The sequence below is a fragment of the Henckelia pumila genome, chromosome 4 (genome assembly GCF_033568475.1).
Source record: "Henckelia pumila isolate YLH828 chromosome 4, ASM3356847v2, whole genome shotgun sequence".
NCBI lineage: Eukaryota > Viridiplantae > Streptophyta > Magnoliopsida > Lamiales > Gesneriaceae > Henckelia > Henckelia pumila.
The window spans coordinates 100841304-100865844 of NC_133123.1; the positions used below are offsets into that span (position 1 = coordinate 100841304).

The following is a 24541-nucleotide window of genomic DNA, read 5'->3' on the forward strand; positions in this document are numbered from 1 at the left end:
TAACGACGGACGCAGGTATAGCTTTGGCATCCTAAAAATATTTAGGAGTACGCTTTAGCTTAGTTAAGGCTTTTAGAGCTTTATTGTTGATACATGGATATTTGCATTGTACTAGCAGTAGACTGGACTTGTAGCGACCCTACCCGGATCCACTACCTAATCAGAGTTTAAGAGCATAATTAAACATGCATTAAATAAATCGCTGCGAAAGACTTAAATAAAAACAGACCGGCAGAATACAATCGGTTAAATAAATTCGATTTATACAACCAAATCGAATAAATAGCCTAATGGTAAACCTACAGCTAATCCTCCTGTCTTCACTGATCACTGGCTACTCCAAGCTCCTGGTACTCAATCCTGCACCTACACCTGCCCCGTCAAATGGGGTGTCCAGGTACACAGAAAAGACTGAACGTGAGCTCTAAGCTCAATACGAAAGCACTGGGTAAAACATACAAATATGATGCATGCAAATGATAGGGTATTCATATCTGGGGTAACTGTATATAACTGCTCAGTAAAGGCGCCTAGGACATGAGTGGTACAACCCGGGGAGAAAATCCTGTGTACACTGCTCATTCCTATAGGACGTGGACTGTGTCCCCCGATGCTAGCCACCCATGACCCGTCAGTCACTGGTCACTAGACATCACCCATCCAGACAGGGCTGAGCGGCCCTACATGGCTCATCTCACAAGATGGACAGGCAAAATATGGTATGCACATGCTGCATAATAATATGACACACAAATGCAGCATATAAGCATGCAAAACCCGCTGGCTATCTCAGTCTGTACTTGCATACCTTACTACAGGCAGTTCCTAGCAGTCCCGCTCTAGGTTCCAAGCCTATATCAGCTCTACAATGCAAATACCCATGCATCAATAATTAAGCTCTAAAAGCCTTAACTAAGCTATTGCATACTTCTAAATATTTTAAGGAGACCATAGCTATACCTGCGTCCGTCGTCAGCCCGCTGATGACAATTGCCTCAAAACTAGGCCACAGCTCCGCCTCGACGCCTGGATCGCTATGTCACTTCTGGATTCCCAATAGGATGCCTAGAACTCCCTAGATCTGAGTTAGAAGGCTTAGGAATCAGAGAGAAGAGAGGGAAAGGTGCACTTGAAAATGAAATTTCGGCCCCCTATTTATAGACGGAGTTCGGAGCCTCCGAACCCGGTTCGGATCATTCGAACACGATCGGAACCTCCGATCCCATCTTCGGAGCGTCCGATCGCCCAATATTACGTCAGCCATGACGTCACTTTGCTGACGTCAGCGATGACACGTGCCCTGGTCCCGATCGGAGCGTCCGATCTTACCGACGGAGCTTCCGATCCACTTCGGAGCGTCCGATCCTGAGTTCGGATCCTCCGATCCAGTTCGGAGCCTCCTGAATTGGTTCGGAGCTTCCTGGATTGGTTCGGAGCTTCCGATCCAGTTCGGATCCACTTTGGTATTGTCGAAGGTTATTTGACCAGATGTTTTGAACCGGAACTACTAATGAATTGGACGAATGGTTTATACTATAGTCCCGAGGTTTACCTTAGATTTCGAGGACGAAATCTTTTTAAGGTGGTGGGAATGTAGTGGCCCATATCCAGAATTAACGATAATGAGTAATTATCGTGTGATCATGTTAGATTTAGTAAAACGCGATTAAGGATACTTCTAAATGGATTTACGGAGCCCGTAAATATACCCAAAATGATCAGAAATGGTCCAGAGGGTCAGACAGATCGGAAGCTCCGAAGTTAAGATTAGATGCTCCGAAGGTGATCGGAAGCTCCGATCAAATTACGTCATCCATGACGTGTGGTTGATCGGAAGCTCCGAACAGGATCGGAAGCTCCGATCACCCCTATCCGAAGTCAACCAATGAGATTTTGACACGTGGCAGATGAGGATGTTCGGAAGCTCCGATGGCAGGATCGGACGTTCCGATCAAGGATCGGAAGTTCCGATCGATGCCTATAAATATAAGGTCCGAGGCATTCATTTCTTACCAATTCCGAATTCTCTCCTTCTCCCTCGTGGTTCTATTTTAGGTCTTTGGGTACTCTTATTCTAGAGTTGGAGTAGGATATTTGTTTTAGTATAGTCAGACAGTGTCTGACATAGTAGCGGAGCAGTGCTCGTGTTGTAGAGCCGTGTTCGAGGCTGTGGATTTACAGCAGGGGAGTGCCCTAGTTGCGGGATAGTCGCCATCAGTGGGCTGACGACGGACGCAGACTTGATGATAGGCTTGGAACCTAGAGTGGGACTACTAGGACTGCCTTAGAAAGGTACGTAAGTACTGACTGAGATTGCCAGCGGATATGCATGCTTATATGTTGCATTTATGTGTTTGCATGTTATTATTGTTATGCGGCATGTGCATATCATCTTGTGTCTTTACATCTGTATATCTTTCGAGATGAGCCAGTTAGGGTTGCTCAGCCCTGTTAGGACGTTTGATATCGAGTACCCTTAGGTACTGATACCTGGAGGACTCCGTGGTCCGCGTCCTTGATTCGAGAATGAGTGGTCGCACACAGTGGTTAGCTACCCCGATGTGACAAGCTTATATTCCAGGCGCCAGTCTGAGCAGTTCGTATACAGTTATCCCAGATATGGATACCCTATCATTTGCATGCATCATATTTGTATGTTTATCCATGCTTTCGTATTGAGCTTAGAGCTCACATCCAGTATTTTCTGTGTATCTGGATACCCTATTCGACGGGGCAGGTGTAGGTACAGGATTTAGCACCAGGAGCCTGGAGGAGCCAGCGACCTTGAAGACAGCAGTATTTAGCTGTAGGTTTTTATCTAAGTAATTCGATTGGGTTGTATAAATCGAGTTTGTTAGTCGGTTGTATTCTGCCGGTCTGCTTGTATTTAAGTCTTTCGCAGCGATTTTATTTAATGCATGCTTAATTATGCTCTTAACTCTGATTAAGTAGTGGATCCGGGTCGGGTCGCTACATGTACTGTGTGCTGCCTGATAATTTTTTGATTTGTGCAACTTTTAGAGTTTTATTATTCTATAAAACTATTTTGTTACTATCTTTTGAGTTTTATAAGTTTGTAAACTTATTGATTATTGCAAGAATTGAAGTAATAAAAAATTCTCTCTAGAATTTTATGAAGTTTTTGTTGGAAAAACTGGCGGTCAGATCAATCACGATTGATACCCGGTGCAGCGGAAGTTTAAAATTTTGTTATGGAACAATTCCATAGTGTGGGTATCAACCGTTCAACGATTAAATTATTGTGTGTGTAAAATTTAAATAACAGTTATTAAATTTTACCTTCAATCTCGCAACGAGATTACTGGACACCAACAGATTTTATCTGCTCTTGTTGTCTCTCCCTGGAACCGATGAACTCCTTCAATCAGGTCCACGAACAGAGGTTTAATCCCTCTGATAGATTGCACTAGAAAATCTATCAGAAGTTTTCTGCGAAGAGAATAAACGAATCTGATTCGTTATTCCTTACTGCGATTCAAAATCACAGACCGGAAATTCTCGGGCAGAGGGGGAGGGGTCGGCCGAACAGAGAGAGAGAGCTAGGGTTCGAAAATTTTCTCTGTCTCAAAAATTATGACCTTTTTTGTGTGTAATTTCTGTACTGAAATAACTTATTTATAATGCAGGCCACTAACACCTTAGGGCCCATTAATCATAAGCTGGGGCCCGACAAGCAAAGCCCGCTCGTTCAGAAATTAATATAAAATTCATCGTGACTCCGATTGATGAACTGATTTCACCAATGTGCACAGAAACCATTTCTGCACATTTTAAAGTCAAAATAAATTTTCCTGAATCCGAATTCAGTGGTTTCCAAAAATGTCCATCCCTATGTCATTTTAGGAAATCCTACTCCCTTATTCTTATTTAAGAAGTCCAACTCCTTAGTTCATTAAATTTAACTCTTTAAATTTAACTATCTCAACGGGGATTAAAACTCCATTACACTGTGTGACCCTCAATGGTTCAGGGATACAGCTAGCCGTGGGCTCACAACTCCTTGTGACTCGGAACAACACTTTCCGACTTGCCCAACGAATCATGGTAAAGCGCCTAGCAACATCGCCCCATGATTCCCTAGGTATCACTGATAGTGCCTACAAGAACCAGTAGATTTTGGTTAGCGTACAGTACGGTCCCTTCATCCATATATCCCGATCGAATCAACAACCATTGGTATATCGAGAGTCGCTCAAGATTCGATAACTATGCAATACATCTTGAAGATCAAATTAGTGACATCGCATGTGCTACTAAGAAACCATTTCTTAAATCACATCAAGTACTCTGGCCAGAGATTTGTCACACTAATATCTCCTCAGATCGCATAGGATATCCACACTCGCAAGTATGTGGTGAATCCTTGACAACAATGCATCGACTCCTATATGTGTCGTAACTGTACCCAATCTCGACACCTGATGACCCCATAGAGTCGGTAAACGAGTCAAAGCACAGCACTAGCATATAGAGTCTCCATGATGTTTCAAGTCGTAAGGACTAATGGTGTACAACCAAAACCGCGGACTTTATCCACTCGATAAGTGATAACCACTTGGAAAGTCCGGATAGGGTAGTTCGACTATTCATCCTATGAATATCCATTTGCATGCTTCGAACATCTCCATGTTCCCTACCAATGAAACGTGGTACTCCGCATCGTAAATGCTAGTCTCAAACTCGAGCGATCCTTATCCTTATTATCGGACGGCTCAATCGACTAGGAACAGTTTAGAATATACAGTGACTATAAGATGTATTTCATGATAGACATCTCCATGTTCTACCACATCTTACATACACTATACTATATTCAAGGTCTTTATCAAAACAACAATAGTATATCACAATATAACAATATGAAGTAATATAAAGTCATTGCCATTAAAAAGTGTAAATAATATTAAACAAAAGATTGTTTATACAAAGAGTCATCAAAGCCCATAGCCACACAGTTGGCTCACTGGGCACCCACTCTTACAATCTCCCACTTGCCCTATAGCCAACTAGTCATACTACGTAGACCCATTGCTTCGCGATGTTTGTCAAACAATGGTCCTGGCAAGGGCTTAGTAAGCGGATCAGCGATATTGTCTGCAGAGGCCACTCGTTCGACAGTGATGTCTCCTCTTTCCACAATCTCCCGGATGATGTGGTATTTCCTCAGTACGTGTTTGGATCTTTGATGAGACCTTGGTTCCTTTGCTTGAGCAACGGCACCCGTGTTGTCGCAGTACACCGGGACTGGACCAACAAATTTAGGAATGACGCCCAACTCTTGGACGAAATTCCTCATCCAAACGGCCTCTTTAGCAGCAGCTGATGCTGCAATGTATTCAGCCTCAGTGGTGGAATCCGCTGTGGTGTCCTGCTTGGAACTCTTCCAAGAGACAGCACCGCCATTGAGCATGAACACAAATCCAGAGGTAGACTTCGAGTCATCCACATCACTTCGGAAGCTAGAGTCGGTATAGCCTTCCAGTTTGAGTTCTCGTCCTCCATAAACCATGAACATATTCTTAGTCCTTCGCAAGTACTTAAGAATGTCCTTCACGGCTTTCCAATGCATTTGACCAGGATTAGACTGATATCTGCTCGTGACACTCAGAGCAAATGCTACATCCGGTCTGGTAGATATCATCCCATACATGATACTACCTATAGCTGACGCATATGGTACATGTGTCATATTCTCTATCTCTTCATCAGTCTTGGGACACATAGACTTGGATAGAGAAACTCCATGACACATGGGTAGATGTCCTCTTTTGGACCCATCCATTGAAAACCGTTTCAATATGGTATCGATGTAGGTTGATTGAGTGAGTCCTATCATTCTCTTAGATCTATCTCTATAGATCTGAATCCCTAGAATGTAGGATGCCTCACCCAAATCCTTCATCGAAAATCTACCTGATAACCATATCTTCGTTGACTGCAACATCCCTACATCATTCCCAATGAGTAGGATGTCATCAACATAAAGTACTAAGAATGTCACCGCATCCTTAACTGCTTTCTTGTACACGCAAGGTTCCTCCGGGTTCTTGATGAAACCAAAATCTTTAATTGTTTCATCAAATTTCTGGTTCCAACTTCTTGATGCTTGTTTTAGACCATAAATTGATCTCTGAAGCTTGCATACCTTATGCTCGCTTCCCATGGATGTGAACCCCTCAGGCTGCTTCATATAGATTTCTTCCTTAATGTCTCCATTAAGAAAAGCAGTCTTCACATCCATTTGCCATATCTCATAGTCATACCATGCAGCTATGGCAATAAGGATTCTTATGGACTTGAACATAGCAACTGGTGAAAAGGTTTCATCATAGTCAACTCCTTGCCTTTGAGTATAACCTTTCGCCACCAATCGCGCCTTGTAGGTCAATACCTTACCATCAGGCCCAAGCTTTCTTTTGTAGATCCATTTACACCCTATTGGAACAATTCCATCGGGAGGATCTACCAAAGACCAAACTTGGTTTGTATGCATCGAATCCAATTCTGACTGCATAGCTTCAAGCCATAAATTCGAATCCGCATCAGAAATTGCTTCCTTGAAGTTTCTTGGATCACATCCAATGTCGGGTTCATCTTGATCCCCTTCAAGAAGAAGACCATATCGAATAGGAGGTCTAGAAGTCCTCTCGGATCTTCTAGGTTCAGGCGTGTCCAGCAATGGTTCCTGAGGTGTAGGATCGTTATTTTGTATTTCGGGTTCTTCTCGAACTTCTTCGAGTTCCATCATCTCGCCTTTCTTATCCAATAAGAACTCCTTCTCCAAGAAGGTGGCATTCCTAGAAACAAACACCTTTGTTTCAGCAGGATAATAGAAATAATATCCGATTGAATTCTTCGGATACCCTACAAAATAACATAAGCTGGATCGACTATCCAACTTATCTCCCACTGTCCGCTTCACGTAAGCAGGACATCCCCAAATCCTCAAGTACGAATACTTAGGAGCTTTGCCATTCCATAACTCGTATGGTGTTTTGTCCACTGCTTTAGTGTGGACGTTGTTCAACAACAATACCGCCGTTTCAAGCGCATAGCCCCAAAACGAAGGTGGAAGCTCAGTGAAGCTCATCATAGATCGAACCATGTCCAACAAAGTTCGATTACGACGCTCCGATACACCATTAAGCTGTGGTGTCATAGGAGGAGTCCACTGAGAGAGAATCCCATTCTCTTTCAGATAGTCCAAAAACTCGGTACTCAAGTATTCTCCACCTCGATCCGATCGAAGTGCCTTAATACTTTTACCTAGCTTGTTTTCTACTTCAGCCTTGAATTCTTTGAACTTTTCAAATGCTTCAGACTTATATTTCATTAAATATAAATACCCATACCTTGAATAATCATCAGTAAAGGTAATGAAGTAGGTGTGGCCATGTTGAGTCCCTACTCTAAATGGACCACAAACATCTGTATGGATCAAATCCAACAGATTCTGACTACGCTCAGGTTTCCCCTTAAAAGGAGATTTAGTCATTTTTCCTTTTAGGCAGGATTCACAAGTAGGTAGAGAGTTAATATCAGACATATCAAACATGCCCTCTCCCACTAGCTTGTTCATCCTCTTTGAGGAAATATGACCTAGCCTAGCGTGCCAAAGGTTTGCCGGGTTTTGACTATCGATTTTCCTTTTGTTTGTTGTAGCCGGTTTATCAAAATAATTAATTGGAACGTCTTTTAGTTTTAAATTGTATAGATCGTTTTCAAGTTGTCCATTTCCAATTAAACATTCATTCTTGTAAATATTGCAAATCCCATTCACAAAATTACAAGAATAACCATCTCTATCAAGCATAGAAATAGAAATAATGTTTTTAATTAAATCTGGCACAAATAAAACATCTCTCAACAATAATTTAAAACCATTCTGCAAAATCAAACAAACATCTCCAATGGCCGTAGCTTCAACTCTGGAACCATTCCCGAGCCTCAGCTGGGTCTCACCCATTCTAAGCCTGCGACTTCTTGTCATCACCTGCAAATCATTGCAAATGTGAGATCCACATCCGGTATCCAATACCCAAGAAGTTGTATTAAGTGACATGTTTATTTCGATATAGAACATACCCTTTGCAGTTCCCAACTGCTTAAGATACTCCTTGCAGTTGCGCTTCCAATGACCCGGCTTCTTGCAGTAATGGCAAACATCCTTGGATTTTCCATTGTTTGAAGCCTTTGTCTTTTGCTTCTTCTCGGGTTCCACTTTCTTGGGTGGGGCAGAACGTTTCTTGCCCTTCATACTTGGCCCCTTCTTAGCAGAAGATGAGGAGCCCACCAAGAAAGCTGGCTTATCCTTCTTAAGTGTGGATTCATATGTAACGAGCATATTGACCATCTCTTCAAGGGTGGCCTCTATCTTGTTCATATTAAAATTTATCACGAATCCATCAAATGAAGAAGGAAGAGATAGAAGCAGCAAGTCCACATTGAGTTCATGCTCCAACACCAAATCAAGGGTCGCTAACTTCTGTATGAGCCAAATCACTCGTACCCCATGATCACGGACCGAAGTCCCTTCACGCATGCGGCACGTCATCAACTCCTTAACAGTAGAGAACCTTTCAGCCCTCGACTGAGCCCCAAAAAGTTCCTTGAGTTGCGTATGAATGTCAGCAGCATTCACCGTGTCCTCAAATCGCCTCTGGAGTTCATCAGACATCGAGGCTTGCATATAGCATTTGGTCTTGATGTCATGGTCACACCATGCATCAAGTTTGGCCAATTCCTCCGGACTTATGTCAGCTGGTGCTTCCTTCGGAGGTGCTTTCTCTAACACGTAGAGCATTTTCTCCGAAGTTAAGACAATCTTCAACTTCCGGAACCATTCCGTATAGTTGGCGCCAGTCAGCTTGTTTTGTTCGAGGATCGAGAATAAAGGATTTCGCGAATTCATTGTATGAAATACTGAAAAGGAAAACAGACATATATCAATGATTGTTTAACAATTTACTAAGACATAAAATAGGCGAATTTAATTTTATGAATCTCACTCCCACTATTTTAACGATTTCACCACCCTCTAGTGAAAACGGGAAACTTTTTCCTTAGTGAGAACATGGAGTCCAATTGACAAACTTATGGTCCCGAATAATATCAGCCAACCATAATTCTCAAAAGGTAGAGCCCAATTGCTTCCAAAGCAACCCCCATGTATTTACCTCATGTCCAATAAGGGCCCAATAATATGACGCCGTTTAAAGTGACATGTCAAGATGACCCACCAATATTAAGTTGTGATGGACGGTCGCCATGTGGATCCCCCAATAATATGAGCCGATCCCATGGGAGTTCCACCCAACTTACAACATTTGTCAATCCAATGTACAGCTTTCCGACGGACGGGCCCCCCCAATAATATGAGCCGGACCGTATCCGCGGGTAGCATCACATACATTGACCATTGATGGAAGGTAGGAACATTTAAACAATATTTAAATTTCCTTTATTTATCTTGATATAAATTTTAAATCATATTTAAATGAGGGATTTTATTTATAAAAATATTTGTCTCATCATATTTAATTTATTGCATGCATTGCCGGATTCACGCAATTTATGTCTAAACATGCATACAATCATAATATCACATATTATATAGGATGATCGATTCCATTTCTAATTGACCCGTGGTTGCCAATCACGGGTCTTAGTCCAATCCTAGGTAATATGCAGTATGCAAATGCAATCCTATTACATATGCTTCCAATTTACATTTCTTCAGTCTTCATTGTCTGCTGGGCCCACCATCTTCAAATCTTGATCTCCCACTAAATCTAATGTATTTACAATAAATAACAATGACAAGTAGGGGATACATTTTTAGGGGGTGGGAACGGGCTATAAACCAAGCCCACTTTTATTACATATGACATTCATATCGGGCCATAAACCAGGCCCATTAATAAAACCAACAATAATAAAGACAAAATGTAAATTCCTAACATACACCTACAAAATTGGTCATGGAAATCGATCATCCTTATCCAATAACATTTAATTCAAAATTAATTTATTGGATAACATGCTGTGGCAATTCAAATTTAAACAAGATAAAATCATATTTTATATATAAAATCTCATTTCACATATAAAATCATATTTTATCTCTATATCAAATAAAATCATATTTTATCTATAAAATCCAATTTTACAAATAAAATCATATTTTACTTAATATATCATAAGATCATATCTTATCATCAATTGTACCAAAATAATTGATTTCAAAATTCAATTTACGGATAAAATATTAAAATTTTCCAAAAATTCAAATTTATCCAAAATCAATTTTAAAATTTACGGACTCGAACAATTCGATCCGAAATCTCGTGAACCAATCAAAAACAATTTTTGACCGGACCAAAAATAAAATTTTAAATAAAAATATAATTTTTCCCGCGGGCCGCCCGGGACACTCCCGGGCCGGCCCGCACCCGGGGCGCGGGCCGGGGGCAGCGCCTGGCGCCGCCCCTGGGCGGCGCCGTGCGCTGCCCTGGGCGGCGCCGAGCGCCGCCCCTGGGCAGCGCCGAGCGCTGCCCTGCGCAGCGCCCAGCGCTGCGCTGGGCAGCGCACAGCGCTGCCCTGGGCGGCGCCGTGCGCCGCCCTGGGCGGCGACGGTCGCCGCCTTGGGCGGCGCCGTGCGCCGCCCGGGGCAGCAACAATTGCTGCCCCACCGGGCAGCGATCCAATCGCTGCCCGGGTTTTGCCCCGAAAAATTTTTTTTTATTTAAAAATATTTATTTTGTTTCAAAAACCGAGACTCAAAAATTTTGTACAATTGATTAATTTAATCGTTTGATCTGAGCAACCTGGCTCTGATACCACTGTTGGAAAAACTGGCGGTCAGATCAATCACGATTGATACCCGGTGCAGCGGAAGTTTAAAATTTTGTTATGGAACAATTCCATAGTGTGGGTATCAACCGTTCAACGATTAAATTATTGTGTGTGTAAAATTTAAATAACAGTTATTAAATTTTACCTTCAATCTCGCAACGAGATTACTGGACACCAACAGATTTTATCTGCTCTTGTTGTCTCTCCCTGGAACCGATGAACTCCTTCAATCAGGTCCACGAACAGAGGTTTAATCCCTCTGATAGATTGCACTAGAAAATCTATCAGAAGTTTTCTGCGAAGAGAATAAACGAATCTGATTCGTTATTCCTTACTGCGATTCAAAATCACAGACCGGAAATTCTCGGGCAGAGGGGGAGGGGTCGGCCGAACAGAGAGAGAGAGCTAGGGTTCGAAAATTTTCTCTGTCTCAAAAATTATGACCTTTTTTGTGTGTAATTTCTGTACTGAAATAACTTATTTATAATGCAGGCCACTAACACCTTAGGGCCCATTAATCATAAGCTGGGGCCCGACAAGCAAAGCCCGCTCATTCAGAAATTAATATAAAATTCATCGTGACTCCGATTGATGAACTGATTTCACCAATGTGCACAGAAACCATTTCTGCACATTTTAAAGTCAAAATAAATTTTCCTGAATCCGAATTCAGTGGTTTCCAAAAATGTCCATCCCTATGTCATTTTAGGAAATCCTACTCCCTTATTCTTATTTAAGAAGTCCAACTCCTTAGTTCATTAAATTTAACTCTTTAAATTTAACTATCTCAACGGGGATTAAAACTCCATTACACTGTGTGACCCTCAATGGTTCAGGGATACAGCTAGCCGTGGGCTCACAACTCCTTGTGACTCGGAACAACACTTTCCGACTTGCCAACGAATCATGGTAAAGCGCCTAGCAACATCGCCCCATGATTCCCTAGGTATCACTGATAGTGCCTACAAGAACCAGTAGATTTTGGTTAGCGTACAGTACGGTCCCTTCATCCATATATCCCGATCGAATCAACAACCATTGGTATATCGAGAGTCGCTCAAGATTCGATAACTATGCAATACATCTTGAAGATCAAATTAGTGACATCGCATGTGCTACTAAGAAACCATTTCTTAAATCACATCAAGTACTCTGGCCAGAGATTTGTCACACTAATATCTCCTCAGATCGCATAGGATATCCACACTCGCAAGTATGTGGTGAATCCTTGACAACAATGCATCGACTCCTATATGTGTCGTAACTGTACCCAATCTCGACACCTGATGACCCCCATAGAGTCGGTAAACGAGTCAAAGCACAGCACTAGCATATAGAGTCTCCATGATGTTTCAAGTCGTAAGGACTAATGGTGTACAACCAAAACCGCGGACTTTATCCACTCGATAAGTGATAACCACTTGGAAAGTCCGGATAGGGTAGTTCGACTATTCATCCTATGAATATCCATTTGCATGCTTCGAACATCTCCATGTTCCCTACCAATGAAACGTGGTACTCCGCATCGCAAATGCTAGTCTCAAACTCGAGCGATCCTTATCCTTATTATCGGACGGCTCAATCGACTAGGAACAGTTTAGAATATACAGTGACTATAAGATGTATTTCATGATAGACATCTCCATGTTCTACCACATCTTACATACACTATAGTATATTCAAGGTCTTTATCAAAACAACAATAGTATATCACAATATAACAATATGAAGTAATATAAAGTCATTGCCATTAAAAAGTGTAAATAATATTAAACAAAAGATTGTTTATACAAAGAGTCATCAAAGCCCATAGCCACACAGTTGGCTCACTGGGCACCCACTCTTACAGTTTTTGCTTTGTTTTTCAAATCAAACTTATCAAGTTCATACTTTGTGGCGTTTGTCAATTGATTATCATTGTGGATTATCAAAGAATAGTTCGTTTGAAATTTCCATTGTTTTCAATTCTTTATCCCGTGTTTATTTGTTATTAAATTTCATAGTTTAGGGGTGAATAATGAATATCACAAATTTTACTTGTTTCAAAGATCGGGACAATACTTTGGATCTTTTGTTCATTGAATCGAGGTTGCGAATTTATCGAGTTTGTTTTTTCTTTTCAAACCCAACAAAATTTATATCAGATATGGTATCAGTTTATATCTTTTTATACCAAAAAATGTTATGTTTTTTAAAATGGGAAAAATGCAATTTTGGTCCTTTATGTTTGTCACTTTGCGATTTCGGTCATCTATGTTTTCATATTTCAGTTTTAGTCCTGCATGTTTCGATTTTTGGCAATTTCAGTCCTTTTTATTCGAAAATTATTATGTGGCACTATACATGTCAGCTCCACATCAGCACTGTATTGGTTCAACATCAGCAAAATGACTAAAATTGCCAAAAAAATAAAGATATCGGACTAAACTGAAATCTAAAAATATAGAGGACCAAAATCACAAAGTGACAAACGTACATGACTAAAAAAACAATTTTCCCTTTTAAAATTTATAAATTTATTGTTTAAAAATATTATATATTTTTTAATTTTTTATGTATTGTTTCACTAATCCTGTATATACCAGAATTTTCAAATTTCATATCGTTATCGTGTCGTAACGAAATCTATGGTTTACTGAAAACTCGTTATTTTTTATGTACAATAACTTCGACGTATCGAAAATTCGATATTTTTTCCCACTCCTAATCTTGCTCAACATAATAAAACTTTGAATCTAGTTTGGAATGACTTGGTTAGTCAAGATCTACATTGATAATCCCTCCACAAGCCAATATTTGACAAATGACAACTTTAAAGTTTAAATAGGTTGGACTCTACTCAAATTTGTTTGTGGTAATTCATAATTGTATCATTATAGCTAGTTTACCTCTCTTTTCAATTTTTTTCACTCAAGTATGTGTTATTTATACCTTGAAGTTTTATAATGTGTCCCGATTTCGTCTCAAAGTTAATTTAACATTAAGAGTTGATAATCAACACACATGAGGACTACGTGCATGACTACATATTGTTTGCCCACAAATTGAATAATTAGTATTCATAATCTCAAATTTTATCCTTCTTAAACCCTAATTTAAGTCTTCAATTTTATGTGTGAATTTGAAATGCTGAACTAACAATTGAGATGAAATTATGACACAATCTAAAATTTGAAGGATATAATTAATTAGCATACACAGAACTAGAGAAAAAATTGAGAGAATAATGACAGACTATATATATATATAATGATAAAAGTATGAATTATCCAACTCTTCCGAATTGGTGGAGTAGATGAGTGCTTGACCAGAGGTCAAGAGTTCAATTTCTCCTACCAAGGAATTGTCTAATGCAGTTTACTCGTTAGGAATTGTCTAGTACGATTTACTGACTAGTTTGATTTGCAGGCTATTGCGTTAGTTCGATGATTTATCCAATATGTACGGAAAAGTAGTGACTGCGGATTCCACGTAAAAAAAAGTATGAATTATCCCAATTTCATCCTTCTTGCACCGAAATTCATGTAGAGTTTCAAAATACTATTTTTTTGTATCTTTGCTAAAACTTCTAAATCAAATTAAACCTTACCTAAATTTGAGGACACATTGTGGACAATTATGTTGGGCCCGCAATTAGTTTCATCCAACCTTGCCAACATCTATTTATTTGTAAAAAAATATTGAACAAAAATTTCTTTTTATCGATATCTTTTAAAATCAACTTTTAAAAGTCCAAACACTTAAAGAGAACAAAAGTAGACATATAGCTACTTATGTATTAAAAAGTTGATTAATAAACTAGAAACTTTTTAGCGCAATTACGCAAGAATCATCATAAAATAAAATACAAGTGCTACGTACTTTATATCTGAACCAATATAATGTAAATTAAGCCACATTACAAATATCGATGTGAAACCAAAGCTTCCATCTTTTATGCCAAAAGACCCTTGTCAACTCCTTCGACTAAACGTTTCGCTTAAGCAGGCTGTAAACTTTATACCAACAAATCTAATACACTACATTCTCAGTTAATTTCAATTTTACTATTTTTCCACGTATTTAATTTAAAGTGATGATATTATTTATTATTTAAAGTTGGATTTTATAATACAAATTTTAAATTTTAAAATATGATAATTATATACTTGTAGCACTTGTGACAACGAGTTATATTTTTGTTTATATTATTAAAGTACTCAAATATGAAAAATTTATAATTTTCTCTTTGCGATTTTGGTAATCTATTTTATCAAATTTCAGTTTATCGGTTATATCTGTTATTTTGGTAATTTAGTCCTTTTTTTTCGATTTGGCGTTGACATGAAACTAATACAGTGTTGAGATGATGCTGATGTGTATAATGTCACATCAAATTTCTAAATGTAAATGACTAAAATTACCAAAATAAAAATAAAAATTACAATACTAAAATTTCATGACATATAAAACCAAAATCGTAAAATGACAAAATTACAAAATAACAAATACAATTTTTCACACACATATATATATACACTATATTATAATGTATGAACTACTTAAAAAAACTAGATTTGATCACTTTAATGAATATCCAAATTTATTCTTTATCATTCTTTCAAAATATTAATAAATCAAGATGAAAAAGTAAATTGCTACTAAAAATTTCCAACATTCTCTTGCTACTATCTCATTAACCTAACCATTTTCCCATTATCCTAACAACATTAAAGAAAAATTTATAATTAAATTCAAATTTACCAAAATAATTTTAAATTCAAAATTATATATATTTTATTAACATACAATCGCATATAAACAATGAGCTGGAGTGTGTATATATATCATACACAAAACAAGAAAAATTTCAGGATGTAAAATTATCAATTTACGTAAGATTCACTGAATAAAAGTGGACACGTTGTTGATAAATCTCAATTTACGTGGCAATGTAAAATTTTTTTCCGAGAGATGAAAATGTTAATTCTTACACGGAAGGATGACTTCTTATATACTTCATTAACAACACACTAACAAATACCAGGTAGATACTAGAGCGAATAAGAGACAAGCAAGGATGGGTTCAAGTACAAATTATTATTATAATTTTTTCACAATATGAACTTTTTCTGTATTATTACACAACTTTTTTTATTTACTTTTTTTGTTTTTTTGATCAATTATGATGTAACTTTTGTTGCTACGCGCGTTGCTTTCCTACCTTCAATCAGTTTGGTGGCACTACCTTTCTTTGTGAATTATCACTCACACTCACTATTAAAAAACACTTTCTTTGCCCACTTTATATATGAAATTCTGAAGATAATTATTAATTGTTCTTGTCGAAGTTTCTTCTCATATCATTTACTGAGCATTACTTCTCTGTTCAACGCTAGGGGCCAGGAAATTCAGTTCTTTTTTTCCAAGAAACTTAAGTTCTGCTGTCAAGATTTGGTGGGAATGATTTCCACGGTAATTGCTTTGTAATTTTCTTCTCACTGCAATTTGGAAGATCGAAATTTGTGGTTTAAGATTGTTCAGAATTGGGTAGTTGATGGTAAGGAAAATGAGAAAGATGAAGAGGGTTCTGTTATATGCTTAGCATGGAGGTTCTGTTTCATCAATGATCGAACATTTTTTATGAATGAAATGTCTTGATAGGTTGAATTGTTGTGGTTTTGTTTGCTTGGTTGAGTTGAGAGGAAAATAAAGTTTCAATTTTTGAACTTGTTTTTTTTCTCTTTTCTTGTTATTTTGCCTTCAAAAATTGTGCAGTGGGTTAAAGCTCAAAGGTTAGTTCAATCAAGTTAGTTCTTTTTTTTTGTCCCCTATGAGCACTGGAAGAAGAAACAGAAAAGGGGTTCTGCATGTCGCATTAGATTACTAGTTTTAATTAAAGAATAAAATCAGGAGGTTGGTTTTCTTTTCTCTAAATTATGAGAACTAATTCTTTCTGGGTTTTGATTGCCTGAAGAAATAGAAATGATTTGGTTATCTGCAAAATTTATATTTCGTGCAAATCAAACCAGAGGATATTAGTATTACCTATCTTAAATTTTGTAAACTGTGAGAACCCAATATCAAGGTTGCTCCTTTTTGTTAATCTTATTGACGTGTATGTAACCCATATCCCATTTTGTATCAATTCGCTGTTTATTTTGCTGAATTAGATCCTGGTGGCTTTGATGATATTTGATGTTTACTAGCACTAAACTTTTGATTCTCTCTCTGTTTTTTTTCCCAAAAGCCCAGTTCTTCTTCTTCTTCTTCTTCTTTTTTATTTTTTTATTTTTTTTTTCTTTTTGGTTTGAAATGTGCCAGAAAACTGTGAAAGTTATTGACTCAGTCACGGATATGGGTATTTTTAATGTATTCAGAAATCTAAAATTTGTTCGTTGTTTGCCATACTTGTTTTGTTTTGTTTTTAAGTCACGTGCATTATATGCTTTAAAATGTTGTTTCATCACTTGTTTTTAAATTTATTTTTTTGACATAATTTGGTGTCCATGATCGCTAGTTACTCTAGACGCTTATAACTATAAACTAATTAGTCAAGCTATGCAGCAGTTCTTTTTGATGACTATTTGATGTGGATCTTGGGTTTGCGTTATGTAGAATGCATGATAGGGGAAGAAAAAAGGAGAGCAGGATAGAAGGGAATATAGGTGAAAAAGTCTAGATATAGTGTTTAGAAACCGGGGTCAAGTTTAAAATAGTCCCAGACTATTCACCCAAACCTGAAATTTCAGTTTGGGATCATTTTATATTTTGCACGAAAATAAACATCTTATTGTCATATGCTGTATGTAATAATTTAATTAATTCAAAAGAGGTCCCTTCAAGGAAATTTGATTTCTTACAACTTTTGTAATAATTTTGACAGGTAAACTAAAGTAAATCAAGTTGTGACTGGAAAACGTAAAGCTAAAATGGCTTACCAGAGGAGGGGGTCTGATTCGCAGCCACAGAGACGGATTCTGCGGACTCAGACCGTTGGTAATTTGGGGGAGACAATGATGGATAGTGAGGTGGTGCCATCATCTCTTGTTGAGATTGCTCCAATACTCCGTGTTGCTAATGAGGTTGAGCCCATAAATTCCAGGGTTGCTTATCTTTGTAAGTTTTAAAATAACTTGCATCTCTTCATATGGATATATTCTAGTAACTCCTGAAGAGCGGTTTTTCTTTCTTTCATCATTGTTATAATCATCATTTGCTGACAAATGTCATTTACAACAACATCACTCCTTTTTTGCTTTTACATTTATCATCTCCCAGGCTTAAATCAATTTTGTGTATTATGATGGAATGAATTTCAAATTTAGGCTGGGGTAGCTATGTCAAATTCTACGCTGTGGAAGGGAAAGTTAATGAAATTCTTTATTGATGTGTGCACTAACTAAATTTGAAGACGACCCTAGTTTCAACTTACAAGAGATGGAAACAAATAAACAATCAGATCACTTTAATCAAGAGAATTTTGAAGTATGCAGTTTCCTTTAATCAAGGGATTTTCCATTGTAGCCTAATTTATAGTTATACACCAAATCAGGCCACAAATCAAGAAAAAATCATATCTTTCCTCACTCCTTGTCAACCTGGTTAATATGCATCTTCCATTCTCAACTTGCCAATAGTCTCCTAAATGATTGTATTTTGTTCAGACCCTTCGCATGAACATCTGCTAAGTGGCCTCTTGTGGGAACATGAGGCGTAAAAAAAATCATTCCGCAATCCAGCTTTTCTTGGATGAAGTCTCTATCTGAATGTGTTTTGTCAGATCGTGTTGCATTAGGTTATTTGAGATGTTGCTGGCTGATTTATTGTGAACAGGTCCATTCCATTTAACCTTTAGTTCTTCTAGGGTCATCTTCACCAATTACATCTAGCATACTTCTTGTGCACTAGCCCTGTACACCGCTTCCATGCTTGAATGGGCTGCTACATTTTATTTCTTGTTCCAACACGTTATTAGGTTATACCGTGGAAGATACAGTAGCCAAGGTTTATCTTTGTTCTATTTGATATCCGGCATAGTCTGCATCAATGTAGCTTTCAAAATTGAGTTCAGAATACCTCTCATACATTATACCGTTTCCTGGGTGAGATTTCAAGCAACTAAATAATTTGTGGTTTTCCTGTTAGATGAATCTCCTCAGGATCATACATGAATAGACTGATGACACTAACAAAGTATGATATGTCCTCAGGAGATTGTTTTTAGCCATACAAAACCTTTTTGAATCGGCACACCTTGTCTCTATGAACTCCACTCCCAGTGGTCTCTTTTTAGTTTCCGATGGAGAAAAACGTTCTTCATATTATGCTGTTGCGATTCCCGATTAGGGCTGGTAGTTGAGGACAATAAAGACTTAGCAGTGTTTGGAAAAAGGTTATTGTGACTATATACAGGCTACAGGATAATGGATGGGATACGGCCATACGGGCTTAGGAAGAAACGTCACTTGTAGAAGTTCGTGGAAGGTCATTTCTAGAATCTACCCGGCTTTTCTTCAGTCAGTGAGGGCAGTGGTGAAAGGGGGTAACCCAATCAGGAGGGATTCCTCTTTTATGGATCTTGATTCCTCTTTTATGGATCTTTATCCATCTTTATTCCAGATATTTTCGACTCATAACAAACCTATTTATCATTTCTTGGACTTGCATTTCCGGCGGGATTTGAGGGATGAGAAAGTGAACGAGTTGAGCTGTTTTTTATGGTCTTTAGATAGGGTAAGGCAGGTCAGAGGGCCTTCAGATATTAGAATCTGGGTTGGGTATCCTTCGGAGATTTTCTCGGTTAAAAATTTCTGAGTCTTTCTTCCCAGAAAGTGATGTACTTTCCTTTCCTCTCTTTCATGTCATTTGGAAAATGCCTATCCCATCGAAGGTACAATTTTTTTCATTGATCGCGGTGAAAGGAAAGATATCAACTTGTGAGATGATGCAAAAGCATTGGCCTACTTGTTGTCTTTGTCCGAGTTGGTGCGTATTGTGTCGGTAAGAGGTGGAGACCCAGAACCACATATTTATTTACTGCCCTTTCAGGAGATGAGATTTCTATGGTTCAGAGCTTTAGGAGAGCTGGGTCTGGTTTGGGTAGCTCCGAGATCTATGAAGGACTTATTTACTGCTGATCTTGGTCGTGACCTTGTTAGGATGGGTATAATTTTTTGAACGATGGTGGTCCACTGTATTTGTTGGTCGGTTTGGTTGGAAAGGAGTAGAAGAATTTTTGATGATATAGAAGAGTCGGGTGAAAAGTGTTGGGAAAAGATCAAGATTCGGGCATCCACACGAGTAAGGAAGCATAAGGAGTTTATTACACTCTGAGATTTAACTAGGGATTGGAGTGTTATATATTGTTAATATGTTTTGAGCTCTAGGTGCTCCGTGCACGGATATCTTGTTTGTTTTTTGTAATCAATTGCTGGTTATTATATAATATAATCTCGTTTCCTATATATAACAAATATTCGCTATCAGCACTAAAGTTTTGTGATAGTCTACCTCACATGTCTAATCGTATTATTTCGCAACAAGTCTCGACTCTCGCCTTGTGTAATGCTCTAATGACATATCTTCTGAGCTGCACAATGTTATTATCTATTTGCACAACTGATTTTTGAAGCATTCTTTTGATTGTTAAGTGTTTCTTTTAAAGCCAATGTGTATTGATGTGTGCATTGGAATCAGGTCGGTTCTATGCCTTTGAGAAAGCTCACCGCCTAGATCCAACTTCTAGTGGACGTGGAGTACGTCAATTCAAAACTGCACTTCTTCAACGCCTCGAAAGGGTATATCATATTTGAATGCAATCTGTTTTTTTGCCTTTTGGTTGTCGAAAAAAGAAGGTTGATATTATGTCAATAAGTATTGGATCACTTAATTTCCTTGATTTTGATTCCAAATCTTGTATAGTTACTTCTTAGAAGATTGTTTTCCCAGCTAGAGTTAGAGGATCCTTATAGTACGACGGCTATTTGTTTGCCGTGGATGAACTAACATCTTGCCACACAAAATAAATCATAAATGACTTTTAAATTATGAACATATAAAAGGTAATGACTGGTAAAGAAATTTCATTGTGGACTCTTTTTTTTCTTGGATGATGCCTACTTTTAATTTACTCTTGAAAAACTACTTCAGAAAGTTACTGTAAATCTAAGAACCGTTGGCTTCTGCTGAAATTGGTACGAGAAAATGATGGTCGGGGCAATTAATAAAAAAGATGAAGCTATGAAATTTGAATATGCCGCAGACAGTTGATCTTGCTAAAAATTGGCCAGTTTTGAGTTTCGTTTGTGGGCCAAATAGGTAAGGATCAATTTTCATAGTTTAAGTTCCTTGACTCAATTTGGAGTAGTTTATCTTAAAGTTTATTGCAGTCCAGATACTTTGCTAGAAGCACGTTCCACCATCCATGACTGTTTAAATGATAGATTGATCTGTCTGGTATCTGTACCATGTAAAAACTCAGAATGACCTATCCCAGTGTTAAGGAGGCAAAAGTTGGGTATTGATGAAATCAGACAGATTGGATGTTATTTTTTTCGAAAAATTATTACCATATTTTAGGTGATATCTGGGAGAAGAATCACAGTTGGCGGAAATTCCTTTATTTAAATGGCTCAAAATGCATATTTAAGAAGGCTGATAATTAGCTGAGAATGCCCAGTGTCCTGCTTACAGGTTATTTGTTTTTTGGGCTCCTTTTTTTAACATGGGAAAGGTAACATAAGGCAAGGCTGGAGTCTTTATCTGGCTAGGTTTTGATGCGGGGTATTTTGCTATAAGAAAATTCTGGTATTTGGTGAATTATTCTGTAGGAAAATGATACAACATTGAAGGCAAGAAAAGGAAGTGATGCACGTGAAATGAAGAGTTTTTATCAGCATTACTACAGGAAGTACATTGAGGCTTTGCAGAATGCTGCTGATAAAGCGGATCGGTAAAGTACTCCAAAATATTTAATTCAGTTATTTATTCGACATATTTTAAATAATCTTTAATCTTGATTCAGTGCTCGGCTCACAAAAGCTTATCAGACAGCTGCAGTGCTCTTTGATGTCTTAAAGGCAGTTAATTTAACAGAATCTGTTGAAGTAGATGATGAGGTAATGTTTCGCTATTCTTTCATATATATTATATCTTAAAGGCTGTTCATAGCAATCTTTTCCATTCTAGTTCCTTTTACTGACATGTCATTGCATATCATATATATATTATATCTTAAATTGCCAGTACCGTACATTAACCTTCTGATTTATTTCCATTCTACATCTAGATTTTAGAAAAACACACCAAGGTCACGGAGAAAACTCAGATATATGTGCCATACAATATTCTGCCTCTTGATCCTGAAAGTTCACATCAAGCGATCATGAGATACCCTGAGGTTGGACTTCATTTACTCAGGAGGTTAGATTTTCTAACATCAATTGTATCTGGAATTTAGTTGCCTTTCTCGTTAACAGATACAAGCATCTGTTGCTGCACTTCGTAATACAAGAGGTCTTCCACGGCCAAAGGGACTGAATAAGAAAGTGGATGAAGATATTTTAGACTGGCTTCAGGCGATGTTTGGTTTTCAGGTACTGAAATGTGCTGTATCATGTTTATTTACTTACTTATGGCCTAGATACAGGATACGATGAGGCACACACATGGTAACACTTCAATTCTCAAGAATTAAACTCACAATTTGTCAAGGATACGGGATGCAATGAGGCACACACGGAAAATAATGAATGCATTAGTTGAAATTATGCACCCACTGAAAAAGAATTCTGCTTGCAAAATTTTTCGTTTATTTAAACAAGAATTGGTAAACTGGTCAAATCCTATAACATGTATTTGGAGCTTTATAATATTAACTTGTTATAAGTAAGGGTGCTTTCTTAAAAAAAAAATAAATTATGTCCTTAGCAGTAATTGCAATATGGAACTGGCTAGGATGTGGTTATTTACATTTCACTTTTATGAAGCATCTTCCTCTGTGTCATTGAATAGTTTTGATGGAGAATAGGATCTGAAAGTTTTGCATTACTTGTTCTGATGAAGCAACATATTTGGCAAATCCTCAGAAACTCTTTTCATACAGTTATATTGTGCATGTTGTCTTGAGTGCAGAAAGATAATGTGGCAAACCAGAGGGAACACTTGATTTTATTGCTAGCAAATGTGCACATTAGACAACCAAAGCCTGATCAGCAGCCAAAAGTATTGTGCTTTCCTTTTCACTGAACTCTAATTTTAATGCATGTGAGATCTACTGTCATAACAGAGTTCTCTTGTATTGATGTCTTTTAGTTGGATGATCGTGCACTTACTGAAGTAATGAAAAAACTTTTCAAAAATTACAAGAAGTGGTGCAAGTATCTTGGTCGTAAGAGTAGCTTATGGTGAGTGAAATATGTGTTTATGTTCAATTTACGACCAGAAACTTTGTGGTGTTATAAATACGTTACAGATTCTGTGGAGGAAAGGGTTTAAAAGGTTGTTCTAACATTTCTCCCTCATCTGTCTCTAGTTACATTACCTACTTTTTTAACTTATAGTGATTTCTTTCAATAGGCTGCCAACCATCCAACAGGAAGTTCAACAAAGGAAATTATTATATATCGGCCTATATCTTCTTATTTGGGGAGAAGCGGCAAATTTGAGATTTATGCCTGAATGCCTCTGCTATATATATCATCATGTATGTATTTATGCATTTATTCTTTCTTCCTCCCAAGATTTTTATGATGTTTGGTCCTCTGACATCATCTTATTTTTCAGATCTGGCTCCATAATCCTCTAATAATATACTGGCAACTGTCTTTTTGCCTTTAATGTTTGTGCAGATACCTTTTTTAAATCTTCTTTTGTGTTGAAATGGCATGTAGAATAATATAAATAATTCCATGCATGCCTGCACATATATCCATCTTAGGACTCCCATCCCCATCCTTGCAAGCAAGGACGGTTTTTGTTACTTTAGAAGAGTTTTCCCTCTCTCTAATTGTAGTGTAATAAGTCCTGTAAGCTTGACGTATATTCTTACTTTGAGGACTGTAATATGAGTGCGGAAGGGAAGGAAATGATGATGAGAATTGTTTACCCATAGATTCTGTTAGTTTTTGTGGGCCATTTTCGTTGCAACATTTCCTTACTCCTGTTTGGGTGACTGAATTGCTTTACAATTACTTAACGATCTGGCAGCTGCACTCTGTGATTTATTGAGAAAAATCATCTAGGGACAATGTGTATAATTGTAGTTCTCTTTTTTGGTTTCACTCTGGACACTTATTTGTTTGCTCCTTAATCTGTAGCCCATTATCCGATTCATATGTTCATATTTAGTAGCTCTTTGTTGGACTTTCAACTGTTTCCAATTGAAGTCAGTTTTTGAAAGCATGTTTGGTATAAAACTTATGAAAGTTGATTTGTTGTTTTGGGAATTGAAAGTGTGTCAGATGTGATTTTTGAATGTGAGTGAGATATTTAAAAATCTGAAAATTTGTCTGTAGTGTTGATTTCTGGGATTATATTGCGATTGTGATAAAATTGAATTTTTACGAGGATGAAACTTAATTTCTTAAGTGGATAAAACCAATTAGTTATTGAACTTTTGAGGGGAGGAAGGTTGTTTAGAGAAGAAACCAAATGCGGCCATTGTTTCATATGGAAATATTTCCTA

General features: G+C 37.7%; 1 protein-coding gene across 1 annotated transcript in view; it reads left to right on the plus strand.

The window, feature by feature from the left end:
• Positions 1 to 16128: 16128 nt before the first annotated feature.
• The window catches only part of LOC140859865 (callose synthase 1-like), a 41194-nt gene continuing 32781 nt past the window's right edge, over positions 16129 to 24541 (plus strand). The window contains exons 1-10 of the mRNA XM_073262471.1: positions 16129 to 16329; positions 17741 to 17973; positions 20554 to 20654; positions 21687 to 21808; positions 21881 to 21974; positions 22145 to 22255; positions 22335 to 22451; positions 22990 to 23079; positions 23170 to 23261; positions 23434 to 23560. Of these exons, the coding sequence (XP_073118572.1) occupies positions 17787 to 17973; positions 20554 to 20654; positions 21687 to 21808; positions 21881 to 21974; positions 22145 to 22255; positions 22335 to 22451; positions 22990 to 23079; positions 23170 to 23261; positions 23434 to 23560 (1041 nt within the window). The 5' untranslated portion in view covers positions 16129 to 16329; positions 17741 to 17786. The remainder of the gene's footprint in view (positions 16330 to 17740; positions 17974 to 20553; positions 20655 to 21686; positions 21809 to 21880; positions 21975 to 22144; positions 22256 to 22334; positions 22452 to 22989; positions 23080 to 23169; positions 23262 to 23433; positions 23561 to 24541) is intronic.